Below are 13,434 nucleotides of genomic sequence, written 5' to 3'. Positions count from 1 at the left end.
TTTCCGCGTGTTTGCGGAGATTTGTAACATTTTCGCGATAATTTGCGAAAGTCTCTTTCGCAAAATCCGCCCACCCCTAGTGCATTACAGCCCTTCTGGCGTCTAGTATGTGTAGAACCCTTTCTGTTCTTGTGGTCGATTTTTAGAAAAAACTTGGTATTTGGATTGTTTGATTAAAATGGAACCGAGACACCACCTTTGGCATGAAGTGTGGGTCCGTCCTTATTACAATCCTGTCCTTGTGTATCTGTAAGTAGGGCTCTTGGAGTGTCAGAGCTTGCAACTCACTTACTCTTCGTAGTGACGTGATAGCCACTAAGAAGGCCGTCTTTAGTGTGAGCATGTGCAGTGTAGCCTTGTGAATAGGTTCAAAGGGTGCCTTCATCAATTGAGTTAGCACTACGTTGAGGTTCCATGCTGGTGCTGGCATCCTCTTTAGGGGTGCTATCCTCTTTGCCCCTTCCAAGAATCTCTTGACTACTTAAGAGGTGAAGAAACTTTTCTCTGTTTCTCCTCTTGTGTAGGCCACTACCGCAGCCAAGTGCACCCTCAGCGATCTGTAGCTTAATCCGCTTTGTAGCAGGTGCGTTAAGTACTTTAGTACTGTGGATTCCCTTGTGACCTTTCGTTGTAGTTTCTCCTTGATGCACCATTGTGAGAACCTTTTCCATTTTGCTATGTAGCACTTTCTCGTGGTAGGCCTCCTTGCCTTCCTGAGTACTGCCATAGTACTTGCTGGTAGTTTTAGGTGCGCAAATTCTAGGTCTTCAGGAGCCATGCTGCTAGGCTGAGACCCTCTGGTTCTGGGTGAAGCAACCTTCCATTCTGCATTGTTAACAGGTCCCTTCTTCTTGGGAACCTGTGTGCTGGTTCTTGTGCCATTTCCTCTATCTGTGAGAACCAGGATTGCCTGGCCCACTGAGGTGCTATCAGTATTAGTGTCATGTTGCTGATTCGGCATTTGCTGAGTACCCTGTGTATCAGTGGTATTGGGGGAAAAGCGTATGCAAATGTCTTTGACCAACTTATCCATAGCGCATTTCTTTTGGACCGATGGTCTGGTTGTCTGGATGTGAAGAGTTGCCATTTTGCATTCTGGTGTGCTGCAAATAGGTCTATTTGCGGAGTACCGCATTTCTGGAAAAGCTTCTCTATTTCCTGCTGGTTGAGCTCCCATTCGTGTGATGCAGACGTCTGCCTGCTGAGTCGGTCTGCTTCCACATTGTCCTTCCCCGGGAGATGTATTGCTAGTAGGTCTATTTTTAGTGGGATGGCCCATCTCCATATTTCCTGTGCTAGCCCTGATAGTGCCACAGATTGTGTTCCTCTTTGTTTGTTGATGTAGAACATGGTGGTTGTGTTGTCTGTTTGGACCCACACCCTGTTTCCGTACAGCTCTTTCTGAAAGGCTTTTAAGGCTAGGAACGCAGTTTTTAGCTCCAGGTAGTTGATGTGTCTGACTGCATCTTGCTGCGACCATAGACCCCTCACCTTGAGCTTGTTTATTTATTTATTTATTTGATATTTATAAAGTGCAACATATACCCTAGGGCGTCTTGGCACCCTAGTGTTCATGTGTGCGCCCCACCCCGGCTGGGAGGCGTCCGTTGTGATGGTCACTGTTGGAGTTGGTTGTGTGAATGGCTTACCCCTGTGATATGTTTTCCTCTTTCCACCACGCTATTTCCTGATTCACTGCGTGTGTGACAACCACAAGATCTTCCCAACTTCCTGTGGCCTGTGACCATTGCTGCTGGATCCATTCCTGGAATGGTCTCATGTGTTGTCGGATATTTGGGACTAGGTGGATGCATGACGCCATCATTCCCATCAGCTTGTTCGCCGTCCTCACTGTCAGAACTTGCCCCTTGCAGTAATGACGTGTTTCCTTCAGTATCGCCAATGTTCTCTTCCTGCTGGGGAACACTTTGGCCTGTATGGTGTCGATCTCTGCCCCTAAGAGTATCTTGATTTGTTCTGGTTCTGTTGACGATTTCTCCCAATGGATCGAGAACCCCAGTCTTGTCAGTGTTAGTATGACCTGCTGGATGTGTAGTTTGCATTGGCTTTACGAACTTGCCTTTACAAGCCAGTCGTCGAGATAGGGGTATACGTGTATTCCTTGCCTTCGTAGGTGTGCTGCGACAGCTGCTAGGCATTTTGTAAACACCCTTGTTGCGGACTTCAGGCCGAATGCCAGTACTGTGAACTGGTAGTGGCTTTGGTTGATCACAAACCTTAGCAGGCGCTTGTGTTTGTGGTTGATGGGGATGTTTAAGTATGCATCCTTTAAATCTATAGTAGCCATGAAGTCCCCTTGTTGTATTTGTGGTATTACCTCTTGTAGGGAAGTCATCTTGAACCGTTGAGTTCTTATGAATTTGTTCAGGAACCTTAGATCTAGGATAGGTCTTAGTGTTTCATCCACCTTTGGCACCAGGAAGTGAGTTGAGTAAACCCCTTTGTTCCTTTGGTTTTTTGGTACCACCTCTATTGCCTCCTTGCTGACCAGTTCCTGCGCCTCTAGCTGCAGGAGCAACAGCTCCTTTGCTGAGTGTGCCTTGCTTGTTGGTTTTCTGTTCGGAGGCTGTTTTTCTAACTCTATACAGTATCCGTATTGTATGATGTTTAGTATCCATTTGTCCGATGTGACCTTCCTCCATTCCTGTATGAAGTCTCTTATTCTTCCCCCTACCGGTGTTGAGTGTTCGAGGTACTGCTTGTCATGGAACGTTCGGCTGCAGTTCTTCCTTATGTCTTTCCGCCCACCCCGAGGTGTTGCTAGGATGGGGGCCTGTTCCATGGTGGAGTCACTTGGTGGAGGGCTGCTGGCCTCCTCTTCGTGTTTGTCCTCTTCTGTTGCCGCGCCCTAGAAAGGACTGTCCCCGGGGCTGGTACTGCCAGTTCTGCTGCTGCTGTCCCTGCTGCTGCTGGCCTTGGTTGTTACCTTGGTAGCCTTGCTGGGGCATTTGGTGCGATGTGCTAGGCACGTTGCCTCCTCTACCCCCCGGCCTTCTCCTGGGTGTGCCCCTTCTCATCCCTCTGAACTGCAACACTCCCATGGACCTTGCTGTTTCGTTTTTTTCTTCTTGAGCTGCGCCAACTTGTCGTCCACTGGTGGGTGTATTTAAGATGTTACTTTGTACCTCTGGCTTCAATCCCGAAATTCTGAGCCATGCGTGTCTTTTCTCAGTCACACCTATCATCATTAGCCTGCTCGATGTTTCTGCAGCATCCAATGCTGATTTCAGGCATGTGTTCGCCATGTTCTTTCCTTCTTCTACCAGGCTCCTTAAAGGCCTCTCTTCCCTGGTCCAGCACACTAGGGAGCATGGGCAGGAATTGGCTCCTCGTCTGTTGAGGCAGTAAAGTTTACAGAAGGAGACATGCTTTGGGCTTCTCCTCCTCCATTTTCACTCCATACGCCTGTGCAGCCTTCTGTATGACCATGTTGCAGATCCCTATGTCGTCTGGCGGCGAGGGCCTCGAAGGGTAAGTGTCCACGCCTTCTTCTGGCGATTCGACGTCGAGATCTTGCCATTCCACGTCTTGTGCCTCCGAGGACGTCGAGTCCCGGTAGGATTGCAGATCTTCGTCGTCTTCTCCCTCAAAATAGTAGTCGTCTTCTCCCAGTTCCTCGACTGGTTCAGGTGTTTTAGGTGGTTCCGCGTCTTCGTCGTCCCTTTCGACTTCGACCGCGGGTTTCAGCGGGATGGTGTATTGGCTCTTCTTCTCGTCGAAGTCCTTTTTCCACTGTAAGATGCTCGCCATTTCGGCCTCGAACCTCTTCATCTTCCTCTCCATCTCGGCGGCATGTTCGGCGTCGAGGGTTGGAGCGCTTCTCTTCGAGGCCGTCGACGACGATGTCGGCCCTTCCTTCCTCGGCGCCGAGGTGTCGATGTCTTTTCGAGGGTTTTTGCCGATTGGGAGTCCTTTTCGAAGGATCCGCTCGTTGACTGTTCCTGGAGGCTGTTGCTTTCATCGAGTGTTTTGGCGGCAGAGCCCCTTTCAAGGACTTAGCTTCGCCACTACGAGTGCCGCTCGGGGCTTTTGCTCCACTCTTTCGAGTGTCGCTTGATTGTTTAGGGGTTGACGACTCCCTTACCTCCTTCGACATCTTCTTATGGTCCTTGACGACCGTGCAGTCCTCTGGTCCTTCGGCGATGTTGTCCTCTTCTTCACTGGCGAGGCCCAAGTCTCGTAGCGTTGGAGGTGGCCCCTGGCCCTGCATGTTGTGGTTTGCCCTTCTCTGCTTCTCCCTTACTTTAAGGGTCTTGGGTGTAAAAGTCGAGCAGGCGTTGCAGTCTTCACTTCTGTGGTCGAGCGGCAGGCAGAGGTTGCAGACTGGATGCTGATCCTTCTGGGCGTACTTGTGGTGGCAATTTGTGCAAAACTTGAATGGCGTTTTGTCCATCCCCGCGTTCAGGGAGCCCCCTGTGAGCACATTCTCCGACGAACGTCGAGTTTTTGTTCGTTAAAACTTCTCCCTCGTCGCTCCAGGTACCTGGCCTGTAGTCCGGTGTAGTTGAAAACTTGTCTCTTCGTCGATTTTCTTCGATTTGCTTGATTCCTCTTCCAAAACTCTGGAACTCTTTGGCAACGATCCAGACCCAATGGCGGAAGAAAGAATCTGAAGATGGCGACCAAAGGTGGGAGCTTCCACCTGCACACGAAAAAAAAAAAGAGAGAAAATACTACGATTCCGGACCCAACCACAAGATGACGGAATAATGCACAGCATAGTGAATCTAGAAAGATTCACGCTGCAAAACCCGTCTGCTACAGTAAGTTACTACTGTATGCGACTAAGTGTTAGCCTTTAATGAATTACATATAATTTTAAAGTTCACATTTGAAAATTACTAACTGTGGTTCTCGTTTTAGACAAACAAGAATTTCATGTATTGTTTTTCAACAACACAGTCCTTATCATTGTTGCTTACGATTAAAATCCAGTGTTCATGGAGTCACACTCAGGACTAACGTAATTTGCCTTATCCAGTAGACCCCGGGCCCAAAACACTAGAATAACTAAAAAGGAACTGACTACAATTCTAAAATATGTGCCAGGCTTCCTCTAGTTTGTCGAAAAGCAACAGTGAGCAAACCAAGACAAAAAGAGACGTGCTGTACAGTACCTCCTGCCATGTTCAGAACTGCATCGAGGGCTGGGCGGACCTCCCTTGCCAACCGCTCCTGAACTCTGCCTCCCAACAGTGGACCAACATCTAAAAACACAAAGACAATGCAAATGAGACAGAGGCATCATGCAGTACTAAACAGCAACCCTTCATGCACCAGGTGGTCTCAAAAACCCTCACAGAACTCCAGTGCACGTTGTCTCACTTATAGGCTTTAGGCTAATATCAGAGACATAACACTCAGGGTGCCGCACCACCTGCAGAGCAGGATCCCCTGTGATCCTGATCCTAGAGGGGACCCTCAGACTCCGGCCATCTTCTCTGTGAAAGTCTGGTTGGGTGTGTGGGGGTCGCACCACGTACTTCGAAGGGGTTCTCCTTAGGCTTCTTTAAGACCCTGACAAGTGTGCCTACCAGAGCACTGCTCCCGAACTCTGGTGACAGTGTACCCAGTTCAGTGGGGTGGCAGCATTTCCGCGCAAGCATTTTACTCCGTGTGGCTCAGTACCGACAGTGAAATCTAAAAGCTCACTTACTATTCAGGTCTGAGAGAGCCTTGTTCTTTGTGGTGTTGTACTGGTTCACCAAATAGTCAATTTGCTGAAAAGAAAACAAAGAGTTAGCAAATAATCAAAAGAAGGAAAACATATGGTGCAACAACATATAGATGCTGCAGCTCACACACTGAATATTTTGAAAACGGATATGAATCCCAATTCTAGTAAGATGTAAAGAAGGGAGAAAACACTGGCATCTGCCACGGCTCTGAGCCATTCAATGTAAAACAAAGATTAAGGGCCTGATTATGAGTTTGGCGGTGTGGGAGCGGGCGGCATGCCATCGCCCCGCTCCAAAACTGTCAAACTCCACCGCTAACCGCCCACCGGATAACAGATTGTAATCCAGGCAGGCGGTCCTGCGGCGCCTGGCACACAGCACTGCCATTTAAATGCTCATAGGAGAGCCTTAGAAAGGCAGTGCGGTGTGCCAGCCGCCGCATCATGTTCTAGCATGGCATGGACTATAAAGTCCATGCCGTGCAGGAACTGAGGGTGCAGAAAGACATGGGGCACACCATGTGCCCCATGCATCGAGGCAGCAGGGGGCACTATACGGCCCCTTTCGTTTCTTCACCGCCACCCTTTTCATGGCGGGCTCACCACAATGAAAAGGACGGCAGTGAGAAAACTCCATAATATGTTTGGCAGTGCAGCAGCTGCACTGCCAGCATATTGTGGCCTCAGACTGCTCAAAGACCTCTAGGGATCGCGGATCCCTGGCAGTAGCAGCGGTCCTTTGGCAGTACGACCGTTTAAGTCATAACATGGCAGTCGGACCACCGATGTGGCGGTTGGCGCACCATCACTGTGGTGGATTGCCAGACTCATAATTAGGTCCTAAGGCTTTGGCCTAACATTTTGGATTAATGTTTAGAATAGCAGTGATTTCAATCTTTAGCCTTAAAGTTGTCTCTTTGTGTCATGGTGTTCACATGAGTCATTGCCTTCTTGAATTCTTCCCCCATCCAAGAAAGGAGTTCACTAGCAGAATTCTAGAAGATAATCAGGTCATTCCCCCCCACACTCCTCCTATTTCCAGCTCTTCTTGGGTCTGTGAGAGCCATGCCATAGGCGACAATACTTTTAAGATGTGAACACTACCTAAAAAATGTGACCATTAACACCACGACAAAAAAAGAAATAGGCTGAAAATGTTCTATGATAATTCACAGAAACAACAGGGTCCAGGGATACAGCATCACTTGTTCATGTTACATGCCCATCCATATCATGCTGTTGGTCAATCAGGTCTTAACGGACTTGTTTATATCAAGAGTTGTTAATAAATAAGGGATGGAGGTGGTCCTCCTCTTCCGCAATGGAGGAAAAGTTCACTAAGTTGTAGTGTAGTGTACTTCCATCTCTCCTGCATTTACACACTTTTCCCTCACCAGTGACAGGGTATGTACACTCATACTCCAAAACACTTGGTACTTCTGAACACCCACCGCCTCTGCTATCAGTGTGAAAAGGTATGAAAGGGCTCCCACGCATATGTGCTACACTGGACACTATCAAGTGCAAGCAGAGCACACTACTGAGGTGCAGGGTGAAACGCAACTATCTGTATCCCAACTATGACCTGAAAGCACTAGGTTCTGAATGTTTTTCACTACAATAAATTATGTTGCATCTTCCAGTGCTGGTATGATGACAGTCAAAATTACAGATCATGTATTGTTTGGCTAACCCCATACCCTAAAGCAAATTCAGCAGTCTACTTCACTGGAAGTATTTAAGATTTAGGGATGCCATTTGCAGTTTTACACCCCAGCAAGGCATTCCACGCCTGCTCATTTTTGTTGGCATTAATGGTATTTTGATGCTAAGATTCACCGACTGCAAAACAGACACTTTGTGTCCACTACTGTTTTGTGAATCAACATATACTTCTAGGCAGTAGAATGAGGCATCACCAGCTAGGCAACCTCATTTTGCCCCTGAAAGCATAAATTGTGGCTCCATTTGTAGGTAGTTGGGAGAGGGGGTGTCACCACATAGGAGGCCACCAAAATATCTAACCACGGCCCTGCCAACACTGAAGCTAGAGTCACCGTCAAAAATATAGAAATTGATTTATATTAGGCTAAACACCACAGAAAATCACTGTGAGCACAAGTGTTAAAAAAGGCCACCTTAAAACAAGTACTGCTGAAAAATTGATTCATATAATACAATCTAATATAACGTTTTCATTTCAAATGGTCGCCACAGGTATACTGGTCGCCACAGGTATATCTCATAAAATCTGAAAAGTTTTATAACAGAGGTAATCAAACACCTAAAAGCGAAACAATTTAGTGATATATAAACGTATATATGTATTTTTACTTCCAACTTAATACACACACTTTTCCTCTAGTTCATGCTTAAGAAAGAATAAAACATTGGAGAGAAACGCCATCTTCTAGTCCAGTAGGCAGATTTACCTGCGGGGGATGAAGCTGATCTTAAGGACCTGCATACATGGCAAATAGTAAAGATAAACCATATCTCATATTTACTACTGAAGTGGAAAGAATCAACCTCATTAGAAGATAAGATGTCTAATTTGGTGGTCTTATAAATCTGGTCATTTGTTCTTGGGAACATGAAGTGGGCGACATATATGGGTCAAGTAAGCTCTTATTCATTATGTATTCCCACACTACATAGGGCAGCATAAATTGCCTCAGTCTGATAGGTTTCAATAGCAAGCCTTGTGACTTCACCACCACATCTCCTGTTGAAACTTGAGCTTGAAGTTCTTTAAGTTTTAAGATCCTTTCCTTATAATAAAGTACATGCTCCAGGAGCGCTGCACAAAGGATTTTGACTGCTACATCCAAAGAAGAACTGCAGTTTGTTGGTTGCATGCAAATGGTAACTGTCATCTCACATTGCTGATTGCTGTGGTACATTTGGCTTCCAAAAGAAGCCTCGATCATTGACAGCCAGAACAAAATCTTGTTATTAACTGCAGTGCCGTCATGACAGGGGGCAAAAGTGCTGTTGTGTCACTAGAGGAAGAGCTTGTTTCCTCTTTGTTTGTCCACCATGCCCGAATCTCCAGTGGTGACCCAAGTGCAGTGGCGGAATGGTGGTTAGCAGTACACACACCTATTACCTCCCTTCCCAAGTCGCATCAGACGCAAGGGTCGATGGGAGAATGGGGACAACGCTGTGCCTGTACCAGCCACCTTCTCTTCTGCTAGCATGGGCCTCAGCAGACCTGTGCTGATGAACGACTCTACAGACCCCTGTCAGCAGGGTACTTTGCTCTCATCTTTCGATGTAGAGTGGAGAGCGCGGCTTTGGGCAAGAAGGAGGTAGGATGGCGCAGTGGTTGGTAGGGGTGGTTGAGAGGATGGCACATATTTTCATATATTTGGATTTAGGAGGTGGAGAGCAAATTTCAGATGGTGGGGGGGTGGGTGGCTGAAGACTGTTTTTAGGTTGAAACTAGGGACAGCGCACATGCACTGCTCGCTCTGCGAGGAATGCTGTATTGGAGTATGCACTGGAAGCCCCTCCCACTCTCCACCCATATTTGTCATTGGCCTGTGTCATTGTACTTTGTAAATGCTGGCTTCTGATTCGTAAATAGGCTTGTTAGTCCCTCCTTGGTATTGCCTTGTCTGCATTTGTTACTTTTCATAATGGATTAAGGGAACACCCTCTATTTGGGAACCTGCTCCAAATGTGTGCAGAGACTCCAACGCATTCAGAATGCTGCAGCTCGTCTCGTTTTAATGTTACCCAGGAGAGCCGCTTTCAACAAGGCCCTGGTTTCCCTTCACTGGCTCCTGGTAAGGGAACAAATTCTTTTTAAAGCTAAGTGTGTGAGTCATCGCATTTTATAGAGAAAAGGAACCCCCTACCTGCATGACTTTATGACCCCATACTCCCCGACCCACTGTCTGAGATCTAGCAGGACATGGCAGGTTAGCATTCTGACCATTAGGAGAGCTAGGATGGGTGGTCGCTCCTTTCGTTTCCTAGCTGCCAAACATTGGAATAAACTCCCCCCGGATCTCCGGCTGGAGTTGGTAGAGACAGTCTTTCGGTAAAAGCTAAAGACCTGGCTCTTTCCATCTTTGAGTTCTCTTGTTTAATCTTTTCTTCTTTCCTCTGCCCGGAACCTGATCTGTGCCGCAGCGCAGGGACACACTAGTAAGTGTAACAAAGCGCTTTATAAGCTTGTTATTATTATTATTATTATTATAACGACTGGACCTTTTACTTGGCTTGCTAGACAGTCTGCCATATAAGTGGGGGAGCACTATTTTGTTTATTCACTAATGGAGACAATGGCGGCTGCTTTTTAGATCTCGCCTAGCGTGGCTGCGCACATTCGTAGCTCGCTCGGTGAGATTTATTGCTAATGAGGAGTTTCAGTAGAGGGCTTAAAGCCCCGCCCCTCATTTCCATTGGCAGGCGTCACTGTTTATGCTAAACGGTGGCCTGCCATTGGAAATGAGGGTTTTTGTTTGCCGCCCTTTGGCCTGCGATCCGGACTGGGTCGCCTGCTTCACGGCTGTCGTGAAGCACTTTCTTATCTTTATGGGGCCATTTGTTTAAAGCCATGGCCCCATAAAGACAAGAGATCGATAGTGGTGAGCGCTTGTTTTTAAAAGCTCCCCTGAAGTAGGAAGTGGCACAGAGCAGCCGAGTTGTGCCTTTTCCCCTTGTTTACAGCGCGAGACGGCCCCTGCGCCATAAATCTTGCTTGCAGCCCACAGAGATGCGTGTTATAAAAATGTTTCATTTGTTGCACCACGAAGAACAAACATGTTCGCCAAAATCCGAACAAAAAGGTAGCTTTTCCTGGAAAATAGTTCAAATGAAAATGATGTAATTTTAAAGTAAGGCACCAGCTTTTAGGAGACACGTGATATCGACAAAGGTTTGTGCAATTAGGCTATTCTGCTTCTTTTTTTATGGACACCCTCAGCATTCATTAAATCCCCCCATAAATGCTTATGGCCAATATTCTCGTGCTCTCGTCTTTTTAATGTTAGTCATGTTCTTGTGCCTCATGTAATGAATACGAACGTGCAACCCTGACAGGCAGTGAGATGAGATTTTAAACTGTGACATAGTTCTCTTTTGATGACGTACTTCCCTTCACACAGTCACCCCGTCGCGTCTAGGTATTCCGAGGACTGGGTTGTAAAGAGGCCTGCACGTGGGCACAAGGGACGCTGAAATGTTCCCACACACACAGAACCCGGGGAGCTTTATTTGAACGTTGTTATAGGGCTCTAAAAGGACCCTAGAATCAAACCCATTCCTGTGCAAGTCTCTCAACAAGAAAGAACAAGCATTGAAAATGCAATAGGTCTCGCCTTTGATTAAGTTAAAGCCATTTGCTTTTGCTCATGGTATTGTATGGCAAAGCAAATGGCTTTAACTTAAGCCAAGGCGAGACCTATTGCATTTTTAATGCTTGTTCCCAGACTGCAGTGACAGCAGGCACATCGATGTGCGCGTGCTCACACTGCTCACTTCTCACTAGTGGAGAAGTTACAGCATGGTGTCATGCCAGGTGAGCGCTGTAGGGGAAGGGAAATCCTTTAAAGAGTAATTTTCTCTCTGGATTTCCCTTCTCTTTTTGGAATTCAGGAGCAGCAACATTGTTGTGGTGTCACCCGGTCTTTAAGTGGGAGCTTTTTTAATAATAAATACAAGCCATAGTTGCTGCTTATGTTTTTTTATGCAACTAACAACCATCGACAAAGCCAATAGTCCTAACTTCTTGTAGGTATGATGTTACTTGTTGTAGGTAAGATGTTACTTGTTGTTTCATATATATGGATGCAATGACAGAAACAGCAAAATACAAGTCGAATGGGACACTGCTAAGCACAGGTTTTTAGCATACGTGATTTTAAGCGACGCCCTTAATTATATTGGTCACGCCCCTTTGAGAGACCCTTCAGTTTTTTTTATCCCACTTAAAGCCCTGGCTGAGTGGGACCCCCCATGAAGGACCGGGGGCGAATGGAGGGTTGCCTGTCCCTCCCCTGCGCTGCAGGGGTCTACGTTACGCCTCTGCAGTGTGCCCATATAAGTTTATATTGATGCACAGATATTAATTACAACATTTACCGTTAAAAGGCTCGACCATTCTTCTCGAGTAACCTTCAGACAAAACCGTTGTTTTTAAAATTAGCGCCTCAGAACCTCGGCAGAGGTAGGTAGCGCTACGTAAATATCACTACACTACAATCCAATGGTGTGCAGAGAATGTTCGTTGGTTTATACCGCAATTAAAGAAGTATTTATGGCAAATATACAAATGCATGTATTTTTATGAATAAACAGGTCTCGTCCAATTAAGGGGAGCGTTTTAAAGTCGTCGTCATAATGTATATGATCACCAACTATTGTCCAAAATTAGGCAAACCCTGGAATAAATATTTGAACCAATTATCCATATGAGGGTCAGCCCGGCTGTGGAGGAATGACGCATCTCTCATCTGTCACTCGTGGCTGTGTGCTTAGGAGTCCTTTTCTAGTCCTTAAAAGAACAAAAATCCCACCCAACAAACAGAATGCGCCACAAAGAGAGTCGGGGGTGCCACAGTGGCTCAGTGCAAACAGGGCTCGCGCCTGCCGGTGCAGTGCTTCCGCTGCCTGCCTCCAGCGTGTGCATGCAATGGAGATTTCACCTGCACGTTATGTGAGGGTTATGTTAATCTGTTAATCGTGCAAAACAAATTTCGCTGGATGCAATTAAAAGCGATTAAAAGCAAACTGAGGTTTTGACTGTAGATAGTCTGTGGTTAAATTAACTCACACACCTGTGAGTTAGAGCACGCAACCGCATGAAATTATGGGCAATTAAAGAAGAACAAAATCATGGAAAAAGATGGAGTGTGGCAAAGAGGCTTTCATTCTGCGTGCAGGCAGCAGGGACTTTTCATATCATCAAAGCTTACTCGCATAAATAATCAATTTTTACATAAATAACTCGTTTTATAGCGCCTACCATATTATTTTCTTCGAAGCACTTTAAATATATTGTAAAGATATGAGATTACTCAGCTATTGCCCCAAAAGGGATGAAAGGCTAAAATGTCTTTGCCGGGCGACTAACTCGTGTTCTCCACCTACGCAGGTTAACAGACGCAGTCATCGTTTTTCATTAATGAGCTCCAAGTCAGATAACATTTGTGCTTTTTTTGCTAAAGAGGTCTTTCGTCTTTATTATGCTTTCCATATGTCCGGTACTAAACAAGCGCTCGCCATTGCCTTGTACTCCCCGTGACGCCGTGCGCTGCTGAGCTCCGTGCCTGCTTCACAGCTGTCGTTAAATAAACAAGCAGATAAGAAAAGTCTTCACCACAGCCGTGAATCAGGAGAGCCAGTCCGGCAAAAAGCGAAAGGGAGGCAACCTAAAACCCTCCTTTCCAATTGGAAGCCAGCGTTTAACATAAACGCTGACGCTACCCAATGGAAAGGAGGGGCGGGGCTTGAGACCCCTTCTCCAAAGTAACTTGATCACTATAAGTCTCGAGGTGAGGAGCCCATGCGCGCTCCAGTGCCAGCCGAGACCTAAAAACTGTTCATAAGCTGAGTACATCGACTGAAGTCTGAATTCCTGGAGAAAAAAAATGTATTGCAACCTCTGGTGCAGGTCTTTATTTCCGATCACCTGCCAGTGGCAGATTGGACCCTTCCCAAGCCAACGGAATGACTATCAGAGATGGGTAATAAAAAAAAGCTTGTCCGACACGCCTAAACGCGAT

The 13,434-nt window shown here is 46.5% G+C and overlaps 1 protein-coding gene across 9 annotated transcripts in view; it reads right to left on the bottom strand.

Annotated features, from left to right (window-relative positions):
* Positions 1-13,434, bottom strand: part of PROM1 (prominin 1) — a 675,175-nt gene that overhangs the window by 299,359 nt on the left and 362,382 nt on the right. For all 9 annotated transcript variants that reach the window (XM_085642390.1, XM_085642389.1, XM_085642385.1 and 6 more), the window contains 2 exons: positions 5,678-5,741; positions 5,139-5,228 (listed from right to left, as the gene is read on the bottom strand). In XM_085642390.1, the coding sequence (XP_085498516.1) occupies positions 5,139-5,228; positions 5,678-5,741 (154 nt within the window). The remainder of the gene's footprint in view (positions 1-5,138; positions 5,229-5,677; positions 5,742-13,434) is intronic.

The sequence above is a fragment of the Triturus cristatus genome, chromosome 2_2, assembly GCF_964204655.1.
Source record: "Triturus cristatus chromosome 2_2, aTriCri1.1, whole genome shotgun sequence".
In the NCBI taxonomy this organism is placed as follows: domain Eukaryota; kingdom Metazoa; phylum Chordata; class Amphibia; order Caudata; family Salamandridae; genus Triturus; species Triturus cristatus.
The sequence above is the reverse complement of the archived record's forward strand: the minus strand, read 5'-3'. Positions and strand labels throughout refer to the sequence as shown.